Source organism: Lacerta agilis, chromosome 6 (assembly GCF_009819535.1).
Source record: "Lacerta agilis isolate rLacAgi1 chromosome 6, rLacAgi1.pri, whole genome shotgun sequence".
Classification (NCBI taxonomy): domain Eukaryota; kingdom Metazoa; phylum Chordata; class Lepidosauria; order Squamata; family Lacertidae; genus Lacerta; species Lacerta agilis.
This window is the reverse complement of record NC_046317.1, coordinates 51893363-51915684: the sequence shown is the minus strand read 5'-3', so window position 1 is coordinate 51915684 and position 22322 is coordinate 51893363. Positions and strand designations below refer to the sequence as shown.

General features: G+C 45.0%; 1 protein-coding gene across 4 annotated transcripts in view; it reads right to left on the bottom strand.

Annotated features, from left to right (window-relative positions):
• Window positions 1-22322, bottom strand: part of SCUBE3 (signal peptide, CUB domain and EGF like domain containing 3) — a 110835-nt gene that overhangs the window by 2170 nt on the left and 86343 nt on the right. For all 4 annotated transcript variants that reach the window (XM_033152656.1, XM_033152657.1, XM_033152659.1 and 1 more), the window contains 13 exons: window positions 20337-20453; window positions 11282-11404; window positions 10401-10517; window positions 8623-8715; window positions 8422-8538; window positions 7609-7770; window positions 6711-6914; window positions 6202-6363; window positions 4589-4756; window positions 3509-3670; window positions 3017-3214; window positions 1162-1314; window positions 289-368 (listed from right to left, as the gene is read on the bottom strand). In XM_033152656.1, the coding sequence (XP_033008547.1) occupies window positions 289-368; window positions 1162-1314; window positions 3017-3214; window positions 3509-3670; window positions 4589-4756; window positions 6202-6363; window positions 6711-6914; window positions 7609-7770; window positions 8422-8538; window positions 8623-8715; window positions 10401-10517; window positions 11282-11404; window positions 20337-20453 (1856 nt within the window). The remainder of the gene's footprint in view (window positions 1-288; window positions 369-1161; window positions 1315-3016; window positions 3215-3508; window positions 3671-4588; window positions 4757-6201; window positions 6364-6710; window positions 6915-7608; window positions 7771-8421; window positions 8539-8622; window positions 8716-10400; window positions 10518-11281; window positions 11405-20336; window positions 20454-22322) is intronic.

The window sequence follows — 22322 nt, the reverse complement described above, 5'->3', positions numbered from 1 at the left end:
TGAGCCCGACTTCGGCCGGGGAGGGCGGGATATAAATAAAAGTATTATTATTATTATTACTTGTTGTTATTCCTTTGTAAGAAAATATGAAATAACGTAAAACCATTTTTGCATGGGGGGGGGGGAAATCAATGGGGGGGTGACAAGAAATTTTCCGCACCGGGTACCACCTGACCTTCCTACGCCTCTGACTGTAGATAGCTTTTGAGGGACCTATGGCCTTTAAAGTGCACATGTAACATAATGTGTAGTTGCTCTATCACCCCAATAACAAAGAAGCAGCCTCACCTTCAGTATTTCCTGATGGTTTTCAGAAGCATATAGCCTGCCATCCCGTACAATATCCTCCACAAGCTGTTCATAATCCTCTATATTGTTGAGAAAGGAAGTGGGAGGGATAATGGGGGGGGGAAGCAAGGGATTAACACATCTGCTATTATTTGAAAGAAACTCGTACCTACAAACAATGGTACTGTAAAAGGAATTTGATGCTGCACAAAGCTGCTTCAATGGCCTCTTTCTTTGGAGTAGCTCCTTTATTTCCCCCAAATTCTGACCCAATTCCACATTCTAAAACGGCTCAAAGGCTTGGGGTGTACAAAGGAGGGAAGCCAAACACTGGCTGAGTTTGCAAGTGACCACAGGTCAGGGAGACTGTTCAAGGGACTCGCCTCATTCTTCCCTCTTTCAGCCAGGTGCAATCCATGGGAGAGGGAAGAAAAGGCAACAGCGTAGGAGGAGGAGAGGCTGTGCCATCCAACATATAGAGGTTTGGCATGCAAATCAGAATGCAGAAGGGGGGAGTAGCACCTCAAACCATGCCCCGATTCTTAGCCATTCACTGGGCTCAATATGCTTGTCCTATGCAGATGCTTCCATATGTAGGGCAAACACATGGATGATGCAGAGGGGCTATGCCTCCTAGCGCTGCCCCAGACATCATGCTGGCCTTGATTCCTAATGCCCATGCATTGAGCACAGACACCTGCAGAAGCCTATGAACAAAGAGTTGTATGTGCCTTGCCTTCTCTTGGCAAGGAAGGCTTAGTGCATGGTCTCTGAGGAGTGGGGACAGTATAGCGTTAGAAGCAAGAGGCACAGCCCCACTTCATCCTCTAGATATTTGCCCTTCATTCACCTGGAGTCCTTTCTTTCTCTTACCATCATAGGTGACGTATGGTATCTGGAAGCCTCTGGCACTGTTGGCTTCACTAGTTTTAAAGTTGATCCACAGCTTTCGGGACCTTGCAGTGAAGGCAATGGGTCTCTCATAAGTCTGGCATGTCTCATAGGTGGTGATGGAGGAAGGAGATGCTGCAAGGCAGAACAGAACAGGACCATGTGTTGTTTGGAATCACCCAGATCTCACATCCCAAGATAAATTCCATTAAAAGATCTAGGAAGGCTGAGCAAAAAGGAAAACACTGCTAAAATCTAAGCAAAGCTCTTCCTGCTTCTTTTGCCTCACACCTTTGCTGAAGTCCTAACATCTGCAAGACAAAAATGAGTGTGTTTTCCTTTCCAAGGTTATAAACTTTGAGGATAGCCTAATGCCATTTGTCAGCTTAACTACTGAAGGCAACTTTCCTTTTCTGGGCGGTGAGGTAGAAGTAAAGAAGTGCAGATTCATTTGCTTAGTAGTAAAGCAAGCAGAAGAGACAACAGGAAAGAGAGAGCTTGCGGAGCCATCTAGGGCAGGGGTGGAGAAACTCCCGGCTAGCAGACCAGATCCTGACCTACCCCCTGCCATATACTCCATGGGCTTTGACAGGTGGGTGAGTCTGATTTCTGTATGCTGCTAGGCAACAAATTCAAAGGGGCTCACTGTCAGTCCCAGTTGGCTGACTTGTGCTGATAGCATGCCTTCAAACGGGTTCTCTACTTTGCCCCTTTGCTGGCACCGTTTGGATTCAAAGTGGGAACTGCAGCAAGCCCCTTTGGAAGGGCACTTTAGGTGCCAATTAGCTGATTGGTGCTGCAAGCATGTTCCACTTTCAGCACAGATCAGTGCTGACAGCGAGTCCCCTTGGCTCCAGTATCAGCAACTTCCTAGCGCACCTGATCCCAGTGGGGTTCACTGTCAACACTGATCAGCTGATCTATGCTGTCAGCTAGCCCCATTTGCAAAAGAACAATCAAGAGCAGAATTTAAATTCATGACTGTTCCTTTACAGCCACATCCTTACCTGCCCCACATCTGATGTCAGGTGAGCATAGTTTGGAGGAAATGCCCTCATGGGCCAAATGTGGACCCCTGCTGGTTCTAATATGGCTCATAGACTGGAGGTTCCCCATGCCTAAGTTGGGGAAACTGCTCCAGAGAACCCCACAAGAGCCATATTGATGGATGCAGGGGGGGGGGAGAATATACAATGGTCCCAAGTCCATCAGCATGGCTGACAGAGACAACTGAGCTGTAAGATCAGTGAGGGCTGTGCAGGCTACACCCTTACTGCGGTGTTAGTTCAGGGACTGCTCAAAGCATATACACCTGCTTTTTAGAATCACTTTTTCTGCATTCTCAGTTCAAGGGTATAAGATGCTTCACTTAATCCAGGATACACCAGATATTTGCAGCTGCCCCAATATCCTTTAGGTGTCAGCACTGTAAGCCACCAGGAGTCTCAAACAGAATCTCCAGCAGCTGAATGCAAGCACTTTGCACACTATGACAAGTTTGTTGGGAGGAAGGAGCTCTCGCCTGCTCATTACTACTCTGCAGCACCACCACTGCAGATGGCAGGTGATGGCATTGCAGGGATCAGGTGTCAGCTGACCTACAAAGCTGCTTGCACTGGCTTGGTCCCCAATCATGGAATTGACATCCTGTCTCTCCATCAGCCAGGGCAGGCACACAAATCACTTGGTTTGATCACTTATTCATCCTGGCAGGGAGACAGAGTCTCCACGGCTCCTTAGGTTTCCATAGTCCAGAAATTGTGGAGGAAACCCAGGCCAGTCCCCATCGCCACACTACCCTTTTTGCATGGCCCCCACACAGCATTTGGTTACCTACAGTTTTTCCGCATGACCAGGACATCCCCACATTCATCCTCAGACGGCAGGAAGATTTCAGGCACCACAATGAGAATCTTGCGCTTTGGCGGTGGGTTGATATTCCAAGTACACTCCACATTTGCAGGGTAGTTTCCAGGGTAGTTGGGAGACTCAATATAACCAGTGTACTCTCCCAACTCCCCTCCACATTGACGGTCTGCAACAAAACACGTAGGGATCACTGGGATGTTATCTGGGAAGCAGAACCTGACTGATTGCCAAGGGAGACCTGGGACACGGGGTCTTGGCACTGTATAAGCACCAGATGTGACACAAGTCTATGTATGCCAGTGTGTGTATATTATAAGGGTTGTGTGTAAACAAAGGTACAGATTGGTCCATAAACTTTACTATTGCATGCATAAGGAAAACCAATAGGAAGCTAATGAAACAAGAGATAATTTCAGCGAATGACTTCTGTTACGTGCAGTCTGCAGAGAACAAAGCATACTTTTGCATTGTGACACAGAGGTTGAGCCGTCAAAGTCTGTGGTGGTATTCCCAGGGCATGTGATGCAGTAGTTCTGGCGGAAGTCAGGTTGGTAAGTGCCTACGGCACAGCGGATGCAGCGGTGGACGCTGGTGTTATAATAATGGCCCGGGGAACATTGAACTATACATTGAAGAGAGGAGAAAAGTGTCAGAGACTGCCAAAATAATGCAAGACCAGCAGGCATTCATGTAAATGAAAAGCTATTTGGGGCAGTTGAGTATCACTGAAAGGATGCAAGGCAAATTGAGCAGGAGCATTAAGGTGCATAGGCTGAACATGGATAGCTCAGTCGGTAGAGCATGAGACTCTTAATCTCAGGGTTGTGGCTTCAAGCCCCACATCAAACAAAAAGATTCCTTCATTGCAGGGAGTTGGACTAGATAACCCCTGTGGTCCCTTCCAACTCTATGATTCTATGATTCTAACCTCTCTTTCTGCCTGCTGACAAAATGTACATTAGTCCTATATATATATATTTTTTACCATCTGACATATGGAATCCCTTGTAATACAGGTATTCCATTTATTACCATACTGATATTAATATAATACTTAAAATTTGTACTGCACTGTCAAGTGTCCAAAGTACTTCCCATAGGCTATCTAGTTGTAATGTTTACAACAATCCTGAAAGGTAAGTCAGCATTATTATCCCCCATATTGCAGATGGGAAAGGCTGAGGCTAACGGTAGCTTGCTTTAGGCTGCCTGGTGAGTTCATGCCAAAGGCAAGATTCAACCCAAGGACTTCCTGGTGGGTTCCTGAACATTCTGAAACACTAGCATGATTTATTATAAGCTAGTTTCTTTACACACACCTCTTTGTCTTCCATTCACCCAAGGAAGACACATTATCAGAGTTTAAGGACTTGTTCCAGCCAGGCAAAAACACTCAAACTGAGTGCAAATCAGGGCAATGAGAGATGCGGCATAGGGAGAGGCCCGAAGGCCAAACAGAGATGTCCGGAGGGCCACATGTGCTCCCCAAGCCTGAGGTTCCTCATCCCTGTCTTATACAGTGCTGTTGCCCCAAGCATACCTTTGGTATCACAGTCCTGGAAGGAAAAAGCTCCATCATGCTTAGTGTTCAGTCCCCCGCCACAGTGGAAACACAAAGCTCGGCCTGCTTCAGGTTGGTAGGTGCCACGTGGACATGGTTGGCAGGGTTTGAAACCGTCTACAGAGTACTGGCCAGGGGGGCACTGACCTGTGGGCCATGCAGAAGGAAAGAGATACTCATTGGTGCAGATTAAGTATTGCCTCCCTATACACATTGCTTCTAATTTACCAGCAGCATGCAACATGCACTATAATATAACTGAGCCATGGGAGAGCACCATGGGAACTGTCGGCCATCCCAGAAATTGCCTAGGGCAACATTTCTGCCTCTGCACTGGAATGTGATAATGCCCATGGTACGAAGGAGAAACGCCACAACCAGATCCATTTATCCAAGTCCTGGATATGAAGAATTTCCCCCGAAATAAATACGTAAATAGATTTGGAAGAAATGGGTCATGAAGCTGAACTACCCCGTGGCTGCAGCTTCACAAACCCAGATTCTTTATTTAACAAATTATGTTAAATAAAGTTTGCCATTTAAGAGTAACCGCCAGGCATGGCAATAATAGGTGCACCTCCGAGCTGCCCGTCCTGCCCTACTTCTGAGTACAATCAATGGCAACAGCTGTTTTCCTGTCATTAGTTGGGGAATTAGGAAACAGTTTAGAACAGGGGTGGCCAACTCCCAAGAGACTGCAATCTACTTACAGAGTTAAAAACTGGCAGTGATCCTGGCAGGGTTCAGGTCAAAGTTGTTGAGCTTTTTTGGGGAGGAGAAAGACCCATTTTTTAGGCATTCAGATCAAAGTTGTTGAGCTTTTTTTAGGGAGAAGGAAAGCCCCATTTGTGGGGGTGTATGGGGGAAATTTGAGATTTTTTTTTTTAGGGGAGTCAAAATTGTTGAACTTCTTTAGGGGGAGCCAGTGATCTGCCGGTGATGTACTACAGGTATCCTGTGATCTACTAGTAGATCATGATCTACTTGTTGGATGTGCCTGGTTTAGAACATATGAGCAGCTGTAGCCTCTGTAGCTTTTTCTGTACAGTACTTCAAAGTGGAACTAGCTCCAGAGTGACAGGGCAGGAGGAATGCTAGAGGGGAAGTAAAGCATCTTGTGCACAATCTGGCAGTTATCTTTGGGGCCCTTTTCTGAGGGAACACTGAGATACTGCTGTAGTCAGCCTTCTCCTCCAGATATTTTGCCTATAGTTCCCATCAGCCCAGCCAGTGGTGAAGGATGAAGGGAATTGTAGCCCAAACATCTGGAGGCCCTTAGGTTGTGCGAAGCGTGCAGTAGTGAATCAAAGCTGGAAGTGGCTACCATGCCAGTTACTTACATGCAAAACCACCATCCTAGGCCTCTTGTAAATGTTGTGCTTAGGGCCAATATTTATGAACTAGTTGCCATTCTTTGGTGTGGAAGGGAAACTGCAGGTATCACTGAAATACTATTATTATTATTATTGCGGATGTTATCAATTCCATTCCCTTTGCTGTGGCCACTAATTCATTCTAGTTCCGAGAGCTACTGTTGGCTACTCTGGGACAGGTTATCAAGGTTTAGAGTACCTTGCAGCTCATCCCTGTACCTGCACAGGCGCTTATATTTGTTGCTCCAGCTGGCCCATAAGCATCACTTCCAGGGCAAAGGTCACAGGAGAGCTGGCCTTCTTTCTCCTGGTAGGTCCCTGGAGGGCAAGGGACACACTGCTCCATCTGACCATGGTAATACGTTCCTTGCAGGCAGCTAACTAAGAGAGAGGCAAAAGCGCTAGTGACACATGTGCCAAGACAATGCCCAAGATAACCCTTGTTACAGGTAGGTAGCCGTGACAAGATAACCCTTGTCTTTCTTGTGGGACAGAGACCCTAGGATCTCTCCTTGCCCATGTTACAATAATACAGCTCAGGCCCTCAAAAGAATGAGCACAGTAACCGTATCTATTGTCTGTAAGCACATGCGGCTGCCACAGATGTTAAGAGTTGGCAGCAATGGCATCAGAGCAGCAGTGTAGCACTAAAGGCTTGCAGTTAATTTGCAAATAGTTCTTTTACTCTTCTTTTCCTCACCCCCAACCAATTCAGGTTGTTTCCTTACCACACTTAGGTCCCAGTCTCTCCTGCCCCGGCCCACAGCTCTCCTGCCTCTCGGGAGTCATGCTCAACTTCCGAGCCACTTCGTACTCCATCCCTGAAAAGCGGATCAGGAATCGTTCCTGGTTTATGGATTTCTTCAGTGCTTTGATTGCTGATTTCAGCTTTTTCTCAACCTTCTGCCGCACACAGTTCAGGTTGCAGCTGGCTGGAGATGAGGGAATAAGACTGTGCTGTTTAACCTAGCACTAGGAAGAAGAAACCCCATTTCCAAAGACCCTTTTTATTTCCAGCTGCTGTTAAATCAGCATAATTTATTCCAGTATCATGCTAGGGGAATGGCCATGGTTCAGTAGTACAGCACATGTTTTACATGCAGAAGATTCCGGCTGAATGAAATCCCAGGCATCCTCAGTTAACAGGATCTCAGGTAGTGGAACAGGGAAGAACCACTTCCAATCAGAGTGCACCATGCTGGATAAATCGGACCAATGGTCTGAGTCAGAAAAGGGAAGCTTCATATATTTCAAACTTCCTCAACCACATGGCCCCACCCCGCAGATGTTATGAACTAAAGAACTCATCATATTATAAAGTTGTGTCCAACTAAGTATACCCACTAAAATGAATGGGCCTAAGCTAGTAATCACATCCATTAATTTCAATGAATTTGTGTATGTATATATTTATGACAGTGTGTGTATGCATAAATAAAACAAGACATTGCCTTTTCTAAACAATCTTTTAACAATATCTAGGAAAGTTGGGTCAACCAGTCCTTCTTTTGTACACTCTTCTGAGATGGGTGTTCCTGGAACATGAGGTCTCTTCCTCATATTACTCTGTGATGTTGTCCCCTATCCCTGAGGGGAAAGCCAAGCTTTCTCAGTCACCTCCTCTACCTGTAATTTCTTCGGGCTTGATTTCAGCTTCAAACTCCAACGTGATGCGAGTCACCTCCTTGTTGGGGGAGTTGCGGGCACGGCGTCCTTTGCCCTTCTTGGATGAATCACACTTTAAGTTCACAAATGTCACCTGGCAATCTGAGCAAGGGGCTGCCCCACCTAGGAAAGATGGGGCACGGTGTTAGTATCCTCCAAGCAAAATCTCTCTGAAATCCTGAAAGGCATTTTCCTCTGTGACAACCAAGCAGGGCTTCTCTCCTTTATCCTGTGGCAGGAAGTTCATCGTTTTACTCCCATACCTGCCCCACACTAGCTAAGGCACTTTCTCAGGCACGACTTCCCAATGATACAATCCCACACAGCCATCCGTGGTGTTATTGCTATCAGTTTTTTCCTCCACACTACATCATCCTCTGTGGAGGGTAACGCCCCCGTGCATAGGGTTCTTTTCATCCTCCTATCCTCTCTTTTTTGCTTCTGGGATCTCACACATTCAAAGGCACAAAAGCAGAAAAGCCTCAGCTATTCCACAGCTTTCCAACCACAGGCCCATGAGTGAGTGCAGGAAGCCTTGATTCCCAGAGCCTCAAGTTCTCTCTGTGCACGCCTGGTTTTTAATAGTTGCAGTATGCAGCTATGGCAATTGTGGAAAGCACAGTTCCCTGGTCCTTAAAAGCATCACAAGAGAATGCTTACAAGGGCTGTGTGCTAAATCCAGAGAGCTGCTTTCGTGACATACAAGACTTAGGACTGAAAACAGCCCCAAGGGAAGACTATCAGAAGACATACAAAGGAGGGAGTGTACCTCACCTAGTGCAGCATTCCTGCCCACCTCATCCTGCTTGCCTTTCATGCGTGGGTGCAGGTGGCATTTAGCATCCTTGATTTTGAAGGAAGCCTTTTGTTTGATTGGAGCAGCGACAGTCTCTAAAAGAAAAGGCAGGTGCTAAGTATCAGGGGAGCCAACCGAGTCTAGGGAGGAGCCCTGAGGACTCAGGAGACTAAACTTACCAACACAGGGATGGCTGACATTGCTGGGCCTCTGTGGAGGTCCCTGCCGCAATATTGGGGTACCGCAGCTCACTGTGTAGCTATTGTCAGACTCTGCAAAGAGAAAGAAGCAAGTTGTAATCAGTGGAGGCCTGTGGCCAGATATTTCTAAATGTATGCCTGCATGGGCCTGTATTTGAAAGCCCAGCCCAGCCCAACCCAAACCCCAAATGTATTTTTGAAAGATTAGCCCAAGCCTGATCTTGCCCATCAATCATATGGATTAAAGTAGCCCAGTTTTGGCCAGAACCCGTTACTATGTGTCTCCCCCCCCCCATGATTTCTATTCAGAAAGAATAAACAACCCACCAAAGAATCCCAGTGCAATACAAGCACATAAAAGGAGCACAGATGGTGCCAGAGTGTGGATAATCTGAGCAAATTCTCATGGCTCACAGCCTTGTGGGAGCCATTCATGAGTGAGATCACATATGCCTTGCCAGAGGGAGAGTGAGCCAAAGCTAAATGCATGAAGAGTAGTTAAAAACTCCCCAAATCAGCCAGGGGTTGCATCTGATGTAGTGATAAGTTAACTCAGTCTGCCAATCCAAAGATTTCCACTTGTGCAATGGAACGTCCCCATCCATCACCTGCCATGTACCACCTAAATCTGTTTTAGAGGGTTCTCCAACCCTCCAGGGGAGAATTGGGAAGAGCACGGGGTGCACACAGTGGTAGGAGAGGGGGAGAGTTCCCATTTTGCAAGCTTACATCCTTAAGCTAATGTGACAACTTATGTCCCGGTGTGTATATTCTTCAGCCTTTGGAATCAGGTGAACACCTTATGGACAGGACCACAACACCAGTGGTAGGCATCAGTGGGGGGCTCTGTTAGGGTATCAGGGCCTTGGCAGTTGCCCAAGGATACTAAGTACTGATGCTGGCCCTGCACATGGGTTAAGCGCTATACTAAAGCAGCACAAATAACCTCCATTCACATCCCAGTTCTTTGTCAACTGTTCCTTATCTGAAGAAGTGTGCATGCACACGAAAGCTCATACCAAGAACAAACTTAGTTGGTCTCTAAGGTGCTACTGGAAGGAATTTTTTATTATTATTATTTTGTTCCTTCTCCTGCAAGTGCCACTGAAATCAAAGCCGAAAACCTCCAAGAGCTTATGTGGGGATAGAAAGGGGAACAGGCCATAGGACTGGGGAATGGAATTGAATAAGGCTTCAAATGCAGTAGAAAAATGAGAGCAAATGGGGACAGAAGATTAAATATCCAGTAGCAGGAGAATATCCAGTAGCAGGGACCCAGGTGGCGCTGTGGGTTAAACCACAGAGTCTAGGGCTAGCTGATCAGAAGGTCGGCGGTTCGAATCCCTGCCACGGGGTGAGCTCCCGTTGCTCGGTCCCAGCTCCTGCCCACCTAGCAGTTCGAAAGCACGTCAAAATGCAAGTAGATAAATAGGGACCGCTCCAGCGGGAAGGTAAACGGCATTTCCGTGCGCTGCCCTGGTTCGCCAGAAGCGGCTTAGTCATGTTGGCCACATGACCCGGAAGCTGTCTGAGGACAAACGCCGGCTCCCTCGGCCTATAGAGCGAGATGAGCGCCGCAACCCCAGAGTCGGACACGACTGGACCTGATGGTCAAGGGTCCCTTTACCTTTACCTAGCAGGAGAATAACAGGGTCCCATAATGGCACAATGCCAACAAGCCTCCAAATATTGCAGTTGCTTGCATCTGAAGCTATTAAATTTCCTGAGGTGAAGGAGTGGCAGATTGGTGCACCTACCAGGCAGAAAGCGAGCCTTAGAGGCACAGGTGAGGGAGCAGCTGTCCTTCTTGCCATTCTTGTTGCAGGTAAGTGTGGCTCGTGGAGATACTGCGCCAGCCAAACATATCACCAGCTCTGAAGAACAAGCATCAATAGACAGGAATGATAGCAATATGCAGATGAGAGGGTGTAATTTTAAAAAGAGCAGACAAATATTGGGATGGCTACAGTGCAAAGCCAAACCTTGTTCTCCAGTGGAAGGAAATAAGCATTAGTACACTACTACTACTACTGTTTCCACTTGTATCTGCTACGGCAACTTCTCTGAATGTGTTGTACTGAGTCTTTCACCTCATTACTGAAGGAATAAAGTCTAAAAGCATGCAGGGTCACTACTGGACCAGCAAGAGTAGAATCTGCTAAAAAATTAAGAATGCCTGAATTTTCAAATACAGATTCTGTGACAGCTGTTTAAGAATCTCATATTTCATTTTTGGACATGCCTCTCTAGGTTTTATTGTACTGCAGAAAAAATGGAATGTTCAGCACATTTCTGTGAAACTTAAGCTAGTTTTCTGTGTTTGAGCAAAATGTTGTGATTGCCTATTCTGCAATCTCACTCCTCTCAAGAAATCACAGCATGGTGAGATGTTTTGCCTTGCTGGCAATCACACAGCACCAAGCCAGCGTGTGGAATTTTCATTAATAACTTTGTGGTTTTTAACAGCATCAGAATTTAAACTATCAAAACAGTGGCATACAACAATGCCCCATTAAAATTAGTCTCCTTGTTCTCTGTTCAGCTACTACAGTAATTTTGTCCTCAGCTAAAACATTGCCTGCTGAAATACATTCTGCCTCTGGAGGGCAGCATGACCTCAGCCCTTTTCTACACTCACCTATGCAATCCTTTTTATTCCAATGAAGTTTGCACCCAGCAGGGCAAGTACATTCATAGCTGCCAGGGGTGTTTATACAGCCAAATTTGCAGCCTCCTCGGTTGATGCTACATTCATCGACATCTGCAGGGCAACGAAGAGATGCAATGAATAAGTATATGACAACATAGTACAAATGTAACATTCTGATTAGAGTATCCAAGACTCTGGTTCCAGAACTATAATATGGGTTGGTAATCAGACAAAAAAGAACCAAGTGTTGAAGAGTAAGTGGGAAAGAGACCAGGGAGGGAGGCGGAGAGAAGACAATAAAAACATATAATACCCTCTCCTGCTGATTCACCTTGTCATTCAGGAAAGACAGCTGCCAGATCAAATATTCATATACTGTATATATTGTGCCATCAGCATACATGGGAGTTTACAGCATAAGTCAAAGACATAAGGTCCTGCCTTGAGGTGCTTCTGTTTGCAAAGTTTCTTAAATAAAACAGAATACAAACTAGATGATCTCTGCACTCTCACTTCCAACAGTTTACAAGTTTGTCAATGGAGGAGAAAACAGAGGAAAACAGACTGGAAAGGCTAACAAAGAATGGGAAAAATATGTAGCTAGAGGTATCGATACTGAGCGGAGTGATTAGAAATGATGACAGTCCTCCCTTGCACATTTAGCATGCTGTGCTCCATGATGGTCACAAGGGCTTTCCATTCAGTGTGTAGTTCAGTGGTGGAGCCATCTTATTTGCATGCAGAAGGTTCAATCCTCTGCATCTCTAGATAGAGTTGGAAATGTCCCCCTGCCTGAAACTCTGGAGAGCCACTGCCAGTCAGTGTGGACAATACTGAGTTAAGTCTAGCTCAGGGTAAGGCAGCTTCCTATGTTCCATTCGCCAGTATGTACACACCTATTATAGGTTTAGACTGGTAGATACTTTATTTTTTAAAGCATGCTGTAATTGGGAGGGCCAAACTAGAGCTTCATGGGAAATTAGCTTGCTGCTAAGTAGTGCTTAACCTCCACATACAAACCTGCTCCACACAGATGTACCTAAATGAGTGCACATTCCCAAGCGTCTGGTGGAACTGCAGCCTAGTCAGTAATATGACCTTTTCAGCTCGTGGCAGTCCTTTTTCTGCCAGCCCATCCTGACTCCCAGTTATGCTGCCATTTGTGTAGCTGCATTGCTGCAGGCTAAATTCATCTTTTGATATGTTACTGCTAATTCACCTTTTAGGTGGTCTGCCAAAGGCCAAATTCAGCACTTAACATGCAACTGCACAACCCCATCCAGCTGGTGGTAGTGATGTTTCGGAGGTAATGGAGGTCAGAGATATAAATAGGACCCAAGATACATAGGGCAGGCATGTTTTGAAAATATTGGGGAAAACTGCTCTAAACCTATTCTAGGAAAATTTAGCAACCGTTGGGAAATGCAACCTGCTGCCTGTTTAGTCTATATTTCCCACAATAGAAAATGTCTAATCACATCCATTCTACGGGAAGCCTGCCTGCCTCATCCCTACCTTTGCCAATAAAGAATAGGTAATCAACGATGAGAGAAAGACCTCATCAGACCCTGCTTTAGAGTCATTCCAGAGATCAAGAGTGTGACTGTGAGCAGAGATCAGAATAAAATGGAAAGGCTTGGTTGCTAAAGTTCAAAAGACAGCTGTGTCAGGCAGTCTACCAACGCTGCCCCCTTTCAGAAGCTCTCCCCATTATGGCACACAGAGAACCACAACCATGGAAATCAATGCTAAAGGTCTAGCATGAAGCGAGCAAACAATGGGAGAGGAAGAGTCAAAACAACTCATGAAGGCAGAGCTTTGTTCTGAAACCTCCACTTACAAAGGCTTCAGTCTTCCAGGCTTTGCCAAAGCACACTCCCACACAATGGGGCACACTAAGGTCATGGCTTTGCTCCCAACTCTTTGGTGTAGGCTGGGTGCTGACTCATATGGCACTGCCAAGCCATTCTTGGGCTTGGTTCCATTTCATCTTGTTTATTTATTTAACTCACTTTCTCCCATCCTAAGGAAGCTTTTAGCTAGGAGAAAGTTAGGAGTGCACCTTGTACCCTTGGTGCATCTAGCTCGGTACTGTCTAGACCAGGAATGGGCAACCCTTTTGTTCTTGAGGGTCACATGCAGCGGTGGGTGGGTGTCCAGGGCCACATATAATGGGCAGGGCTGCACCTGGTGCTGGGCTGTCATGGACTGGCTGGATGCATAGGAGTGGTGGGAGGCACCAGCTGGAGCACCCCAGGGGAAGAAGGCTCAGAGCCAGGGGATTGGTGGTAGGATGATGATGAGCAGCCAAAGGGAGAAGAAGGAGCGGACTGGGAGGAGGTGCTAGAAGCAGAAGAGGTAACAGGGTTTGGTGAGCAGGAAGAGGCTGTGGCAGAAGGCAGTTCCAACTCTGAAGCTGGAGGGGAATGGGGCCAGGAGACTGAGGGGCAGGCTGCTAAAGAAGCCAGGGAGTCTCCCTCTCCTGCTGCAAGCAGTTCACCTCCCCCCTGGTCTCCTAGAACAGGCAGAGAAATGAAGAGGGGGGTTGTGTGCTTGTACTGTTTGCGACTGCTTGGGAAAGACCCTGGAGAAGAGGAGCCTTAGAGAGTGGTGGAAAAGAGGGGCCTTCAATCCTCGCAACTGCCTTGTTGGAGCAGGCCTACTGGGAAGAGTTGCTGGGCCCGTGCCATTTTGGTTTCTTGAATAAAGAGTTAAGTTCACTGACATGGCGTTTTTCTTTGATTTCTGACTCATGCTAGACTCCAGCTCCTGACATGAGCAGGGGCAGAGGCAGGACAGGCATCTCCTAGGCTGCCCTTCCCCCTCCCCATTTTAAAGTACCTCCCCCTCCCCAGTTGCTTGGGATTGCCAGGGAGGTTGAAGTCTGAACTCCCCAGCGATTCTAATGCGGCTTTTTATTTTAAAGAAGGGTTCTCTTTGTATGCTCTCAGTATGGACCATATTGAGAGCAGCAATGGGCTGCACTTGGCTGCCCAGCTGTGGTCCACAATGACTTGACAGCAGCTCTCCAAGGTGTGTTTTCCAGCCCTACATGAAGATGCTAGGGACTGAATCATTTTCATACAAAGCATGTGGTCTGCCACTAAATTACGAATCTTAGTTGTCACACTCTTCATGGCAACACATGCAAGTCTGTGAAGTTCCCTGAAGATGAAAAGAGGTAACACTTTGCTTCACATAATTTCAGTGGTAAAGAATCCACTGCCCCCTCAGTATTTTCTGAATGTCACTCCCCTTTAGAATTCTGGTTCAAAACCATAATCCTGAGAGAATGTGACAACCTTCCCCTGAGGGCAACAAAGGGCACAAAGCAAAGCATGGTGGTGATAGCTGTCTCCAGTTATTTCCCATTTTTGTGTCCAGATGCCTCATACAGTCAACAAATGGGACCTGCAGCAAAATGTTAGGAGTGTGCAGTGTTGTTGTTCAACATTCCACCCACTCCAGTGCATTCCATTCCCCCACCCTAGTTTTCCATTTCCTGGCCTCCCTCCACAGCCACTAAGCAATCTCAGTCCTCATTGGGCTATTTCTTGTACTACAAGATGGCAACTGGCATTCAAAGGTATGCTGCCTCTAAAATGTTTGTGTCAATTCATCTTTTTTCAAGCCACTTTTTGTAAGCTCGTAAGCCTGTGGGTAACGATTGTCTTGCTTTGTTTCATTATGCAAGCCACTAGGGAGCCTTTTTTTTGTTTGTTTGTTAAAGAACAGGCTACAAATGCTCTCTCTCTATAAATAAATAAATAAATAAATAAAACAGTTGGTGGTATCACATGTTACAACATCCTTTTCAATGTTAATCTCACAAGTAAAATGCTACAAAATAAGGAAGCTGATTTAAATTCAGTGACAAGGGCAACTGCAAGTGACCAAGAATTACCTTGTGGGCTCCAGGTGTGATGAGGGTTTTCAACAAGTTTTGATAGATGTTGCTGAGATTGCAAAGGAGCTAGAAATACTACCAAACTTTTGAGACAGAACGGGTTAGGAAAAAGGAGAAAGAAATGGCAGTTTGAGTATGAAGCCCAAGAAGAGGCACTGTGAAGACCAAAGCAGAAATTCAAAGTAGGTTTCTACTATGTTGTTTCAGACGTGGCCATACAAGCTACAACAGCTACACTATAATTTCCTATTTGGCTTCCTTTAGGATATATGCAGTATCTATCAACAAAATACCTACTGAAGATGTACTAAAGGGCTGCAAGCATTTGGAAAAAATCACTGATGCACAATGGAAACAAAGATATTGGCACTGAAGGTCTGTGCTGTGGACTTACAGCAATAGCTCGAATACTTCCAAAGCTTACGCCACCACAAGAAGGAAAAGGCACACAAAGTGAGATTTTGATATGCCTGAGATTGAAACTATTAAGAGACTTAAATTTTAACATCACAATTCACAAAGATTATTTAGCAGTTTCAAATTTTGTGCTTTTTAATTTTTTCACAAGATATCTGTTTTTGAGCATTGAAGTTAGCAATTAAAACAACTGTGGAGTGCAAGTAGCTAGCCTTGTCTAGGGCACAGAATAGCCCAGCATTAACACTGGGCTGGGTTAATAATCGTGTTACACTTGTGACTCTGAGTTATCCCTGGAGCCTAATAATGATACTGGAGGGAAATATCTTTAATTTTTGATTTTTAAAAGACCTGTCTAGCATACCCCTTTTAATTTCATTTCTATCTTCCTCCACAGGGTTAAGTCCAATTTACTGCGGGAACAGAGTATTCCTGGAGCTTAGTGTCCTAAACCAGCAATGAAAAATGGATTAGTTGTTTGATGTGGTCTTCGATAAGATTCCTTTTCAGCTTTCAGTGTGAATCAGAGAATTCCAAAGAAGAGTAATGGATGTTCAAATAAGGCCATAAGTTAAAGCAGGAGAGCACAGAGGTAAAGTCCTACTTTGGCAAAGCAAGATGAATGACAATCAAACTATCTAGTGGTGTCTTCCCGATCCTCTCTTTTCCAATAATTTCAAGTGATAAAGTTTATGGCTAAAGATTTGATGTGACCAGCACTGGTATATACATCTGTTGTGGGGAAATTAGAAGGGATAAAATATCAGGCAGAGCCTAGAAACCTGTAGGGATGCTTGCTGCAGGTAGAATGTAAAACCATGCAAAGCTGTTGTGGTTGAGGTAAAATAAGGCAGAAGAGGATGGGGGGGGGAACACTGCACACAAGAGCTTGGGATTAGAAGTGCAGTCTCCTGTAAGGGAGACACAGAGCCTACAAGGAACAATAACCGAGGGTATGGTTCATGGAGGAAGAAAGAAGATGGGGAAATTCCCACACAAGGTGTACGGATGATACGTTGCCCTGGAATGGAGAGGGTGAGGGCTGAAGGTCATGCGATCAAGGAAGCAGGAGAGAGATTTAGGAAACCTCATCATACAAAGCCTTGGAGCAGAGCAGGAAGGACTGTTTTTGAAAAGAGTGTGACCAACTGAGGAAGGCAGAAATTTGCATATTACTTCAGATTAACTGGGCAAATCTCTGGCTGCAGGTGTCTGGTACTGTATATAATTTAAGTTCTTAATCACTTGCTGTAGCTGAGCCAAGGAATGCAAAATGTAGACTCCCCCACCCCCCCAAAAAATACCAAGACCTTCCCATCTTGACTTACAAGCTTTGCAATATTTCATTGCCTTCATGTTACTGCAGCTGAGGCCCAGACAGTGCCAAGCAAAGCAGCAGAACTGCTATCTTCTGTTGTGCTGCCTACATTTCTCTTGATAAAAATGGCAAAATGCTGCTTGATTTCTTCAACAGGAAACTGTCCCCTTTCAAATGTCTAATTACTCATTTTTCAATTTGTAATATATTATAGCATCTAGCTCCTTTTCTATTCCAGTGTGTGACCTAGCCAGTTGCCCCCATCTCCCTTGTGTACTGATTTGTTTGGTTTATTCCCTCAACAGGTAACATGACACAGTGCATAAAGAAGCTGTGCTATGAGCCTGGATGCTCACCCTTCAAATCAAATTCCTTAGGTAGTCTAAGGCAGCTGCACTTTCATATCATAGGTATGTGTTGAGTTAAACATTCTCTCTCAGCTGTGATCACATCATACATTTAAAGTATATTTATAGTGTATAGCTTCCTGCAAAGTATACTGGGAGCTTTTGTTAATCCATTACAGAGCTTTCATAGGGAACTGTATGTATGGTGTGTAAATAGTCCCCAGTCCCACTCCCAGAACCAAAATAAGATTAAAAGATGGAGGAACCTTTACTTAGCCCTATAGCCCTTGTTTCTCTTAGGAGCTTTCCAGTCCCCCCTCCCCCCCCAAGTTTAGCAATATTGCACTGGAAGTGTGGGGCCTCCTGTATATATGCATCTCAGGTCTATGATTAAAAATGAAATGAAACCTTCCTTTGCAAGCCACTAATTCAATACAATAAACCTTTACTAGCAGGACAATTAAATGTGACATTTCCCACAAAATATGCTAGTGATGCAGACACACTCCATCTACAACTGTCTCTTTGCAATGTGATTTCTGTGTCCACACCTGTGATCCATAGCTGGGCTCTGCCTGTTATCATGCAAAGGACTGAACAAAATTGGTTGCCTAAGCAGAAACAGCTTCATCTCAACAAAGTACAGAGGGGATCTGTACTTGGCAGCCACAGAATGTTAGCACACTTTGGACACACATCAAGTAAAGGTCTAGCATCCAGTTTAAACAATACTTACGAAGCTGCGTGACAACACTGGCACTCGGACAATATGCTGTTTTTGATTTGTGATTACATTTTACCACACTGAAGACCACGAATCTGCACCAATTTGAAAGGAGTGGCAAATTTAGCCCAATGGGTGAATTTGTGTTTTCAGTTTTCAGGTGCACTTCACTTTTGCCAGTCTGCATACTTTACTTGCGTGCATGTTTGTGTGCGTGTACTTGCTGCAGTCTGTTTATGCATCTGCCTCAGTCTGTATAATCTAGGGCATCTTGAGAGAAATAACTCTCCCTTATATTTATCGTGGCAAGCCACACTGCTGCAGCAACACGCTCCAACAAACCCCTCCACGCCTTCCATCTGCCTTTCCATTTTTCTTGCTGGCACAACCCCAACCCTTTCCTCCCCCTCCATTGAGAAACCATAAAACTTTCTGAAGTTCCCCTCCACCCACCTCAAATCCTCTGCCAAAAACTCACAGTGGGGTTTTCCCTACTCCTATCCCACTGGACAAGACACAAATCGTTCCTGTCACCTTGTTTATAGCTGCAGAGACAAATGTCTGGTCCTGCCACCCTCTGCAAAGAGTAGCAAACATATTTTAGGAAACATAATTCACTGAATGTGGTCTCACAAGAAAGAGGGGGGTGGGGCAAAAATCTATCTTGTGGTCCAGGTGCAGGAATGGTAGGCCAGGCTTTAAGAAACCTGTTCAGCCCTGCTTGGTTCAATCATTGGCTTGGGTAAATCCCAGTTTAATTTTTGTGTAAAATTGGAATTGTTGTGTTAGAGCTGTTCTGTGGACAAATTATGTATGTGGAGACTACAGTATAAAGAACAGTCAAATTAAACATTTCTGCATAAACTATAGTATTCTCTACACTTCAAGCAATGGCAAACAGAGTCCATAAAATTCATCAAATAAGCACCTCACCATACAAAGATTCTATGACTAGGACCACTAAGATGCATTGGGAAGAGCTCAGTAGTAGAGCACATGTATTAGAAGTAGAAGTTCCAAGGTTTCACCCTTAGTGCTTACAATCAAAAGGATCTCAGCAAGATTAGAATACATCTCTGTCCAAGATACTGGAGAGCCACTGTCAATAAGAACAGATTATTCTGGGCTATATGGCCCAATGGTGTGACTCATTACAGACAGCATCATACATACATATGCTTATGCTGATGATGTGAGATCCAACAAGTGTTTAGATTTGCAGAATTTATCTTTGCAGTGAACAGACCTGCTTTTGTTTTCCTGTCTTAAAGGATAAGCCACCAGTATAATCCAAACAGAAGCACTGGGATACCAGACACCCAGTAATTTGTGGTACACAAACAGTGAATGACCTATACTCTGAAAGGCTCTCCATGTCTGTGCTTTCAGGTTTTCACAGGTCTGTGTTGGTAACTTCACTGCCTGTATGGCCACCCACTGTTAACCTGGTTATGAGCTGATCCCTAGCTACATTATTCTACTAATGTCTGCACCATGAAGGCAGGAGCTGCTGGGTCTAAACTGCAGTAATGTGCTGTATCACGTCAGAGATGCCACAGTACATGGTCACTTCTTTACACAGTCTAAATTTCATTACTAAGGGAGGGGATGTCAAACTACAATGCACGACAGCAGACACGGCCTCGGTGTTTGGAATGCAAGATCCCAATCAATGGATTGAGCTCAATCTGAGCTATTAGCATCCTGCCTAAAGATTTCCATCCAACATGAGTTGCAGGAGAGTTATCTTTGATAAGCAACACAGCAGTTGTCTTACTGTGCCTGTGATCCACTATCACATAGTAAAGTGTCTCATTTCCAACTGAAGCCAGCACCATTGTCTTCTGAAAGAAACTAAGTATTCATGAATATTACCTTGCACATTAATAGGAACTGTTTTGAGTCATCTTTGGATTTAAAAATGACTTTACCTACCCAATGTGCAAGAACCTCCCTTTGCAAGAACTGTTTTCTAACTTCTATTCAGTTCTTGGGCTTGTTGATATTCTCCAGGTTCTGTGTTCAGCTTAGAGCTAAACATCCTGATGAGAGGACATCTAATGATTACTGACAATATTATAGGGAGGACCCTGCTTTGGGTGAAGCAGAAACTACATGAGCAATGGAGACTGTCTCAAAGCTTACTGTCTATAAATGAAAACCAGTCTGAACTGGTCCCTTGGAGGTCAAAGGCACTAGGCTTCAGCTTAGAACAGAAAGAGGACAGTTATACCTGAGAAAGGTAGAAGGTTTAAAGTTCAAGAAAGAGGTGCCAAAGAGGTCACAAAGAACAGCCAAGTCCCACTCATCCTTATCTGTCACACTGATACCTCCACAGTGGGTGAGTCCATAGAGTGTGTAGCCTTTGTGACACAGGCACTGGAAGCTCCCTGGTGTGTTTACACAGATGTGGTCACAGGTTCTGTCAAAGGAGCATTCATCAATATCTGGGAACAGGAAAAGAGTGTGTAAGCCACATTCCATCAAGTAGACAGTACATCCCTGAGGCCTGGATTATTTTACTTCCTCAATAACCAGAGATTTTGAAACTGTACCCATTGCCAGCAGTCCTTTGTCAAAGTCATTCTAACAGAAGCAAGCAAACACACAGTGTGTCCCCAACTGCCATTATTTCAGTCCAGCCTCCACTGTCAGACCTAACCCCCTCAAGTAAAATAAGCATTGAAGTACTATGAAACTCACTGGGTGACAATTGGGCCGGTCACACTCCCTTTCTGTCAGCCTAACCTCACAGGGTTGTTGAGGACAAAAGAGAGGGAACCATGTATGTTGCTCTGAGTTCCTTGGAGGAATGCTGGGATAAAAACTGCCTATCTGCCTGCCTGAATAAAGGGATCTTTCCTCCATCCTTTTAGTACATAATGTTTATGAGTGAAAAAAATGGTTCTAAACCGTGCCAGTGACTACAAGTACAGAACTGGGGAGGGGAGGAAAGGTGGAAATCGTTTCTGACTAATTAGGGCAGAAGTATCAGCTTGGGAGTGCGTCACAAGATTAAGGCCAACACTTTGTATGCAAGTCAAAGGGCTGAATCTCTGGGCTGACACAAGAACCCCAAATGGAGCAAAAGGGCTGGGAATGGGAAGAGAGTCTGCAAGTTTTCCACTGCCACTTTCCCAGTGAGATGCTCAGAAGAAGTAACCACAAGCAGAAAATATGCTTTCCCAGTAGAGTCTTTGCTGAGGGAGATGCCAGGGCCACCTATTCTTTTCCTAAAGGGAAGTTCACTGGCGCTGGAAGGCACAGTCTGTTGGCCACAGCCAGCCTACTGGCTTCATGTTTACGTCATTGGCTTCATTAACCTAATTGCCACAAACTCATAAAAAGAAAGCCATGAAGGCAGAACCTGGATGGAGATGAAAGGGGCTATAGCCTAAGCATAAAGCAACTCTTCCCACCTCAACTCCTAACACACGCCCAGCTTCCCTAGGGCCAGGCCTTATGCAGTCAGAATAAAACACCTGCACTACATCACATGTTAGCAGCTGTCTTCCCCAGCCAGAAGGGAAGGGAGAACTTGCAGCTGCTGATTTGGAGAGGGAAACAGGCCCTGATGTTGAACACAGCTGTATACCCAAGCCAGTTGCCTCTTGAGGCCTGGGTTGTGTGACCTGGTATCATGTCAGCGAGTGGTGAATGAGGGCTAGCTAACACTTTGCATGCCCAAAGTGCTATGTGTCTCCAAGGTATTTGTACAGGAAGAGAAATACTTTCTCCTTTTTATGATTAGTCATGCTGAGGTAAAACATAGGAAAGGACAATTTCTTTAGCAGAGTGGGATTGATTAAGCGTTACTGCGATTTACAGATGATTGAGGAAAACGTCCCTTTTCCATCAGACCTGGCTGTGGTCTCTGAGCTAATTGGATTTAAATGTTTTTAATTGCAGTTTTTGTACTGCAGTTATTTAATGTTAATACTTCTTATAATGTTGCTTTTAACTGTTTTCTGTAAGGGCCTCTACAGTGAAAAGGCAGCAACTAAACATGAGTCAGTAAAATAGACTAGCCACATTAATTGCATGAAAGCACAAATTTACCATATAGTTCCTATCCAAAAGAAGAAGAAAAAAAATGCAGAAGTGAGAATAAATTCCCTTTATCTTGGAAATGACAGTTTTGAGGACTCGGCTGTTGATCTACCCAAAATCTACTGCACCTTATTTCTGAATGAGAGTCTGATTTTTTTTTTAAAAAAACAATTACAATGAAATTGATCAAACATGTTAATAACAGTGCAGTGCATGCCTATGCAGAAGTAAGCCCTACAGAGTTCAAGTAGGCTTGCTCCATAGTA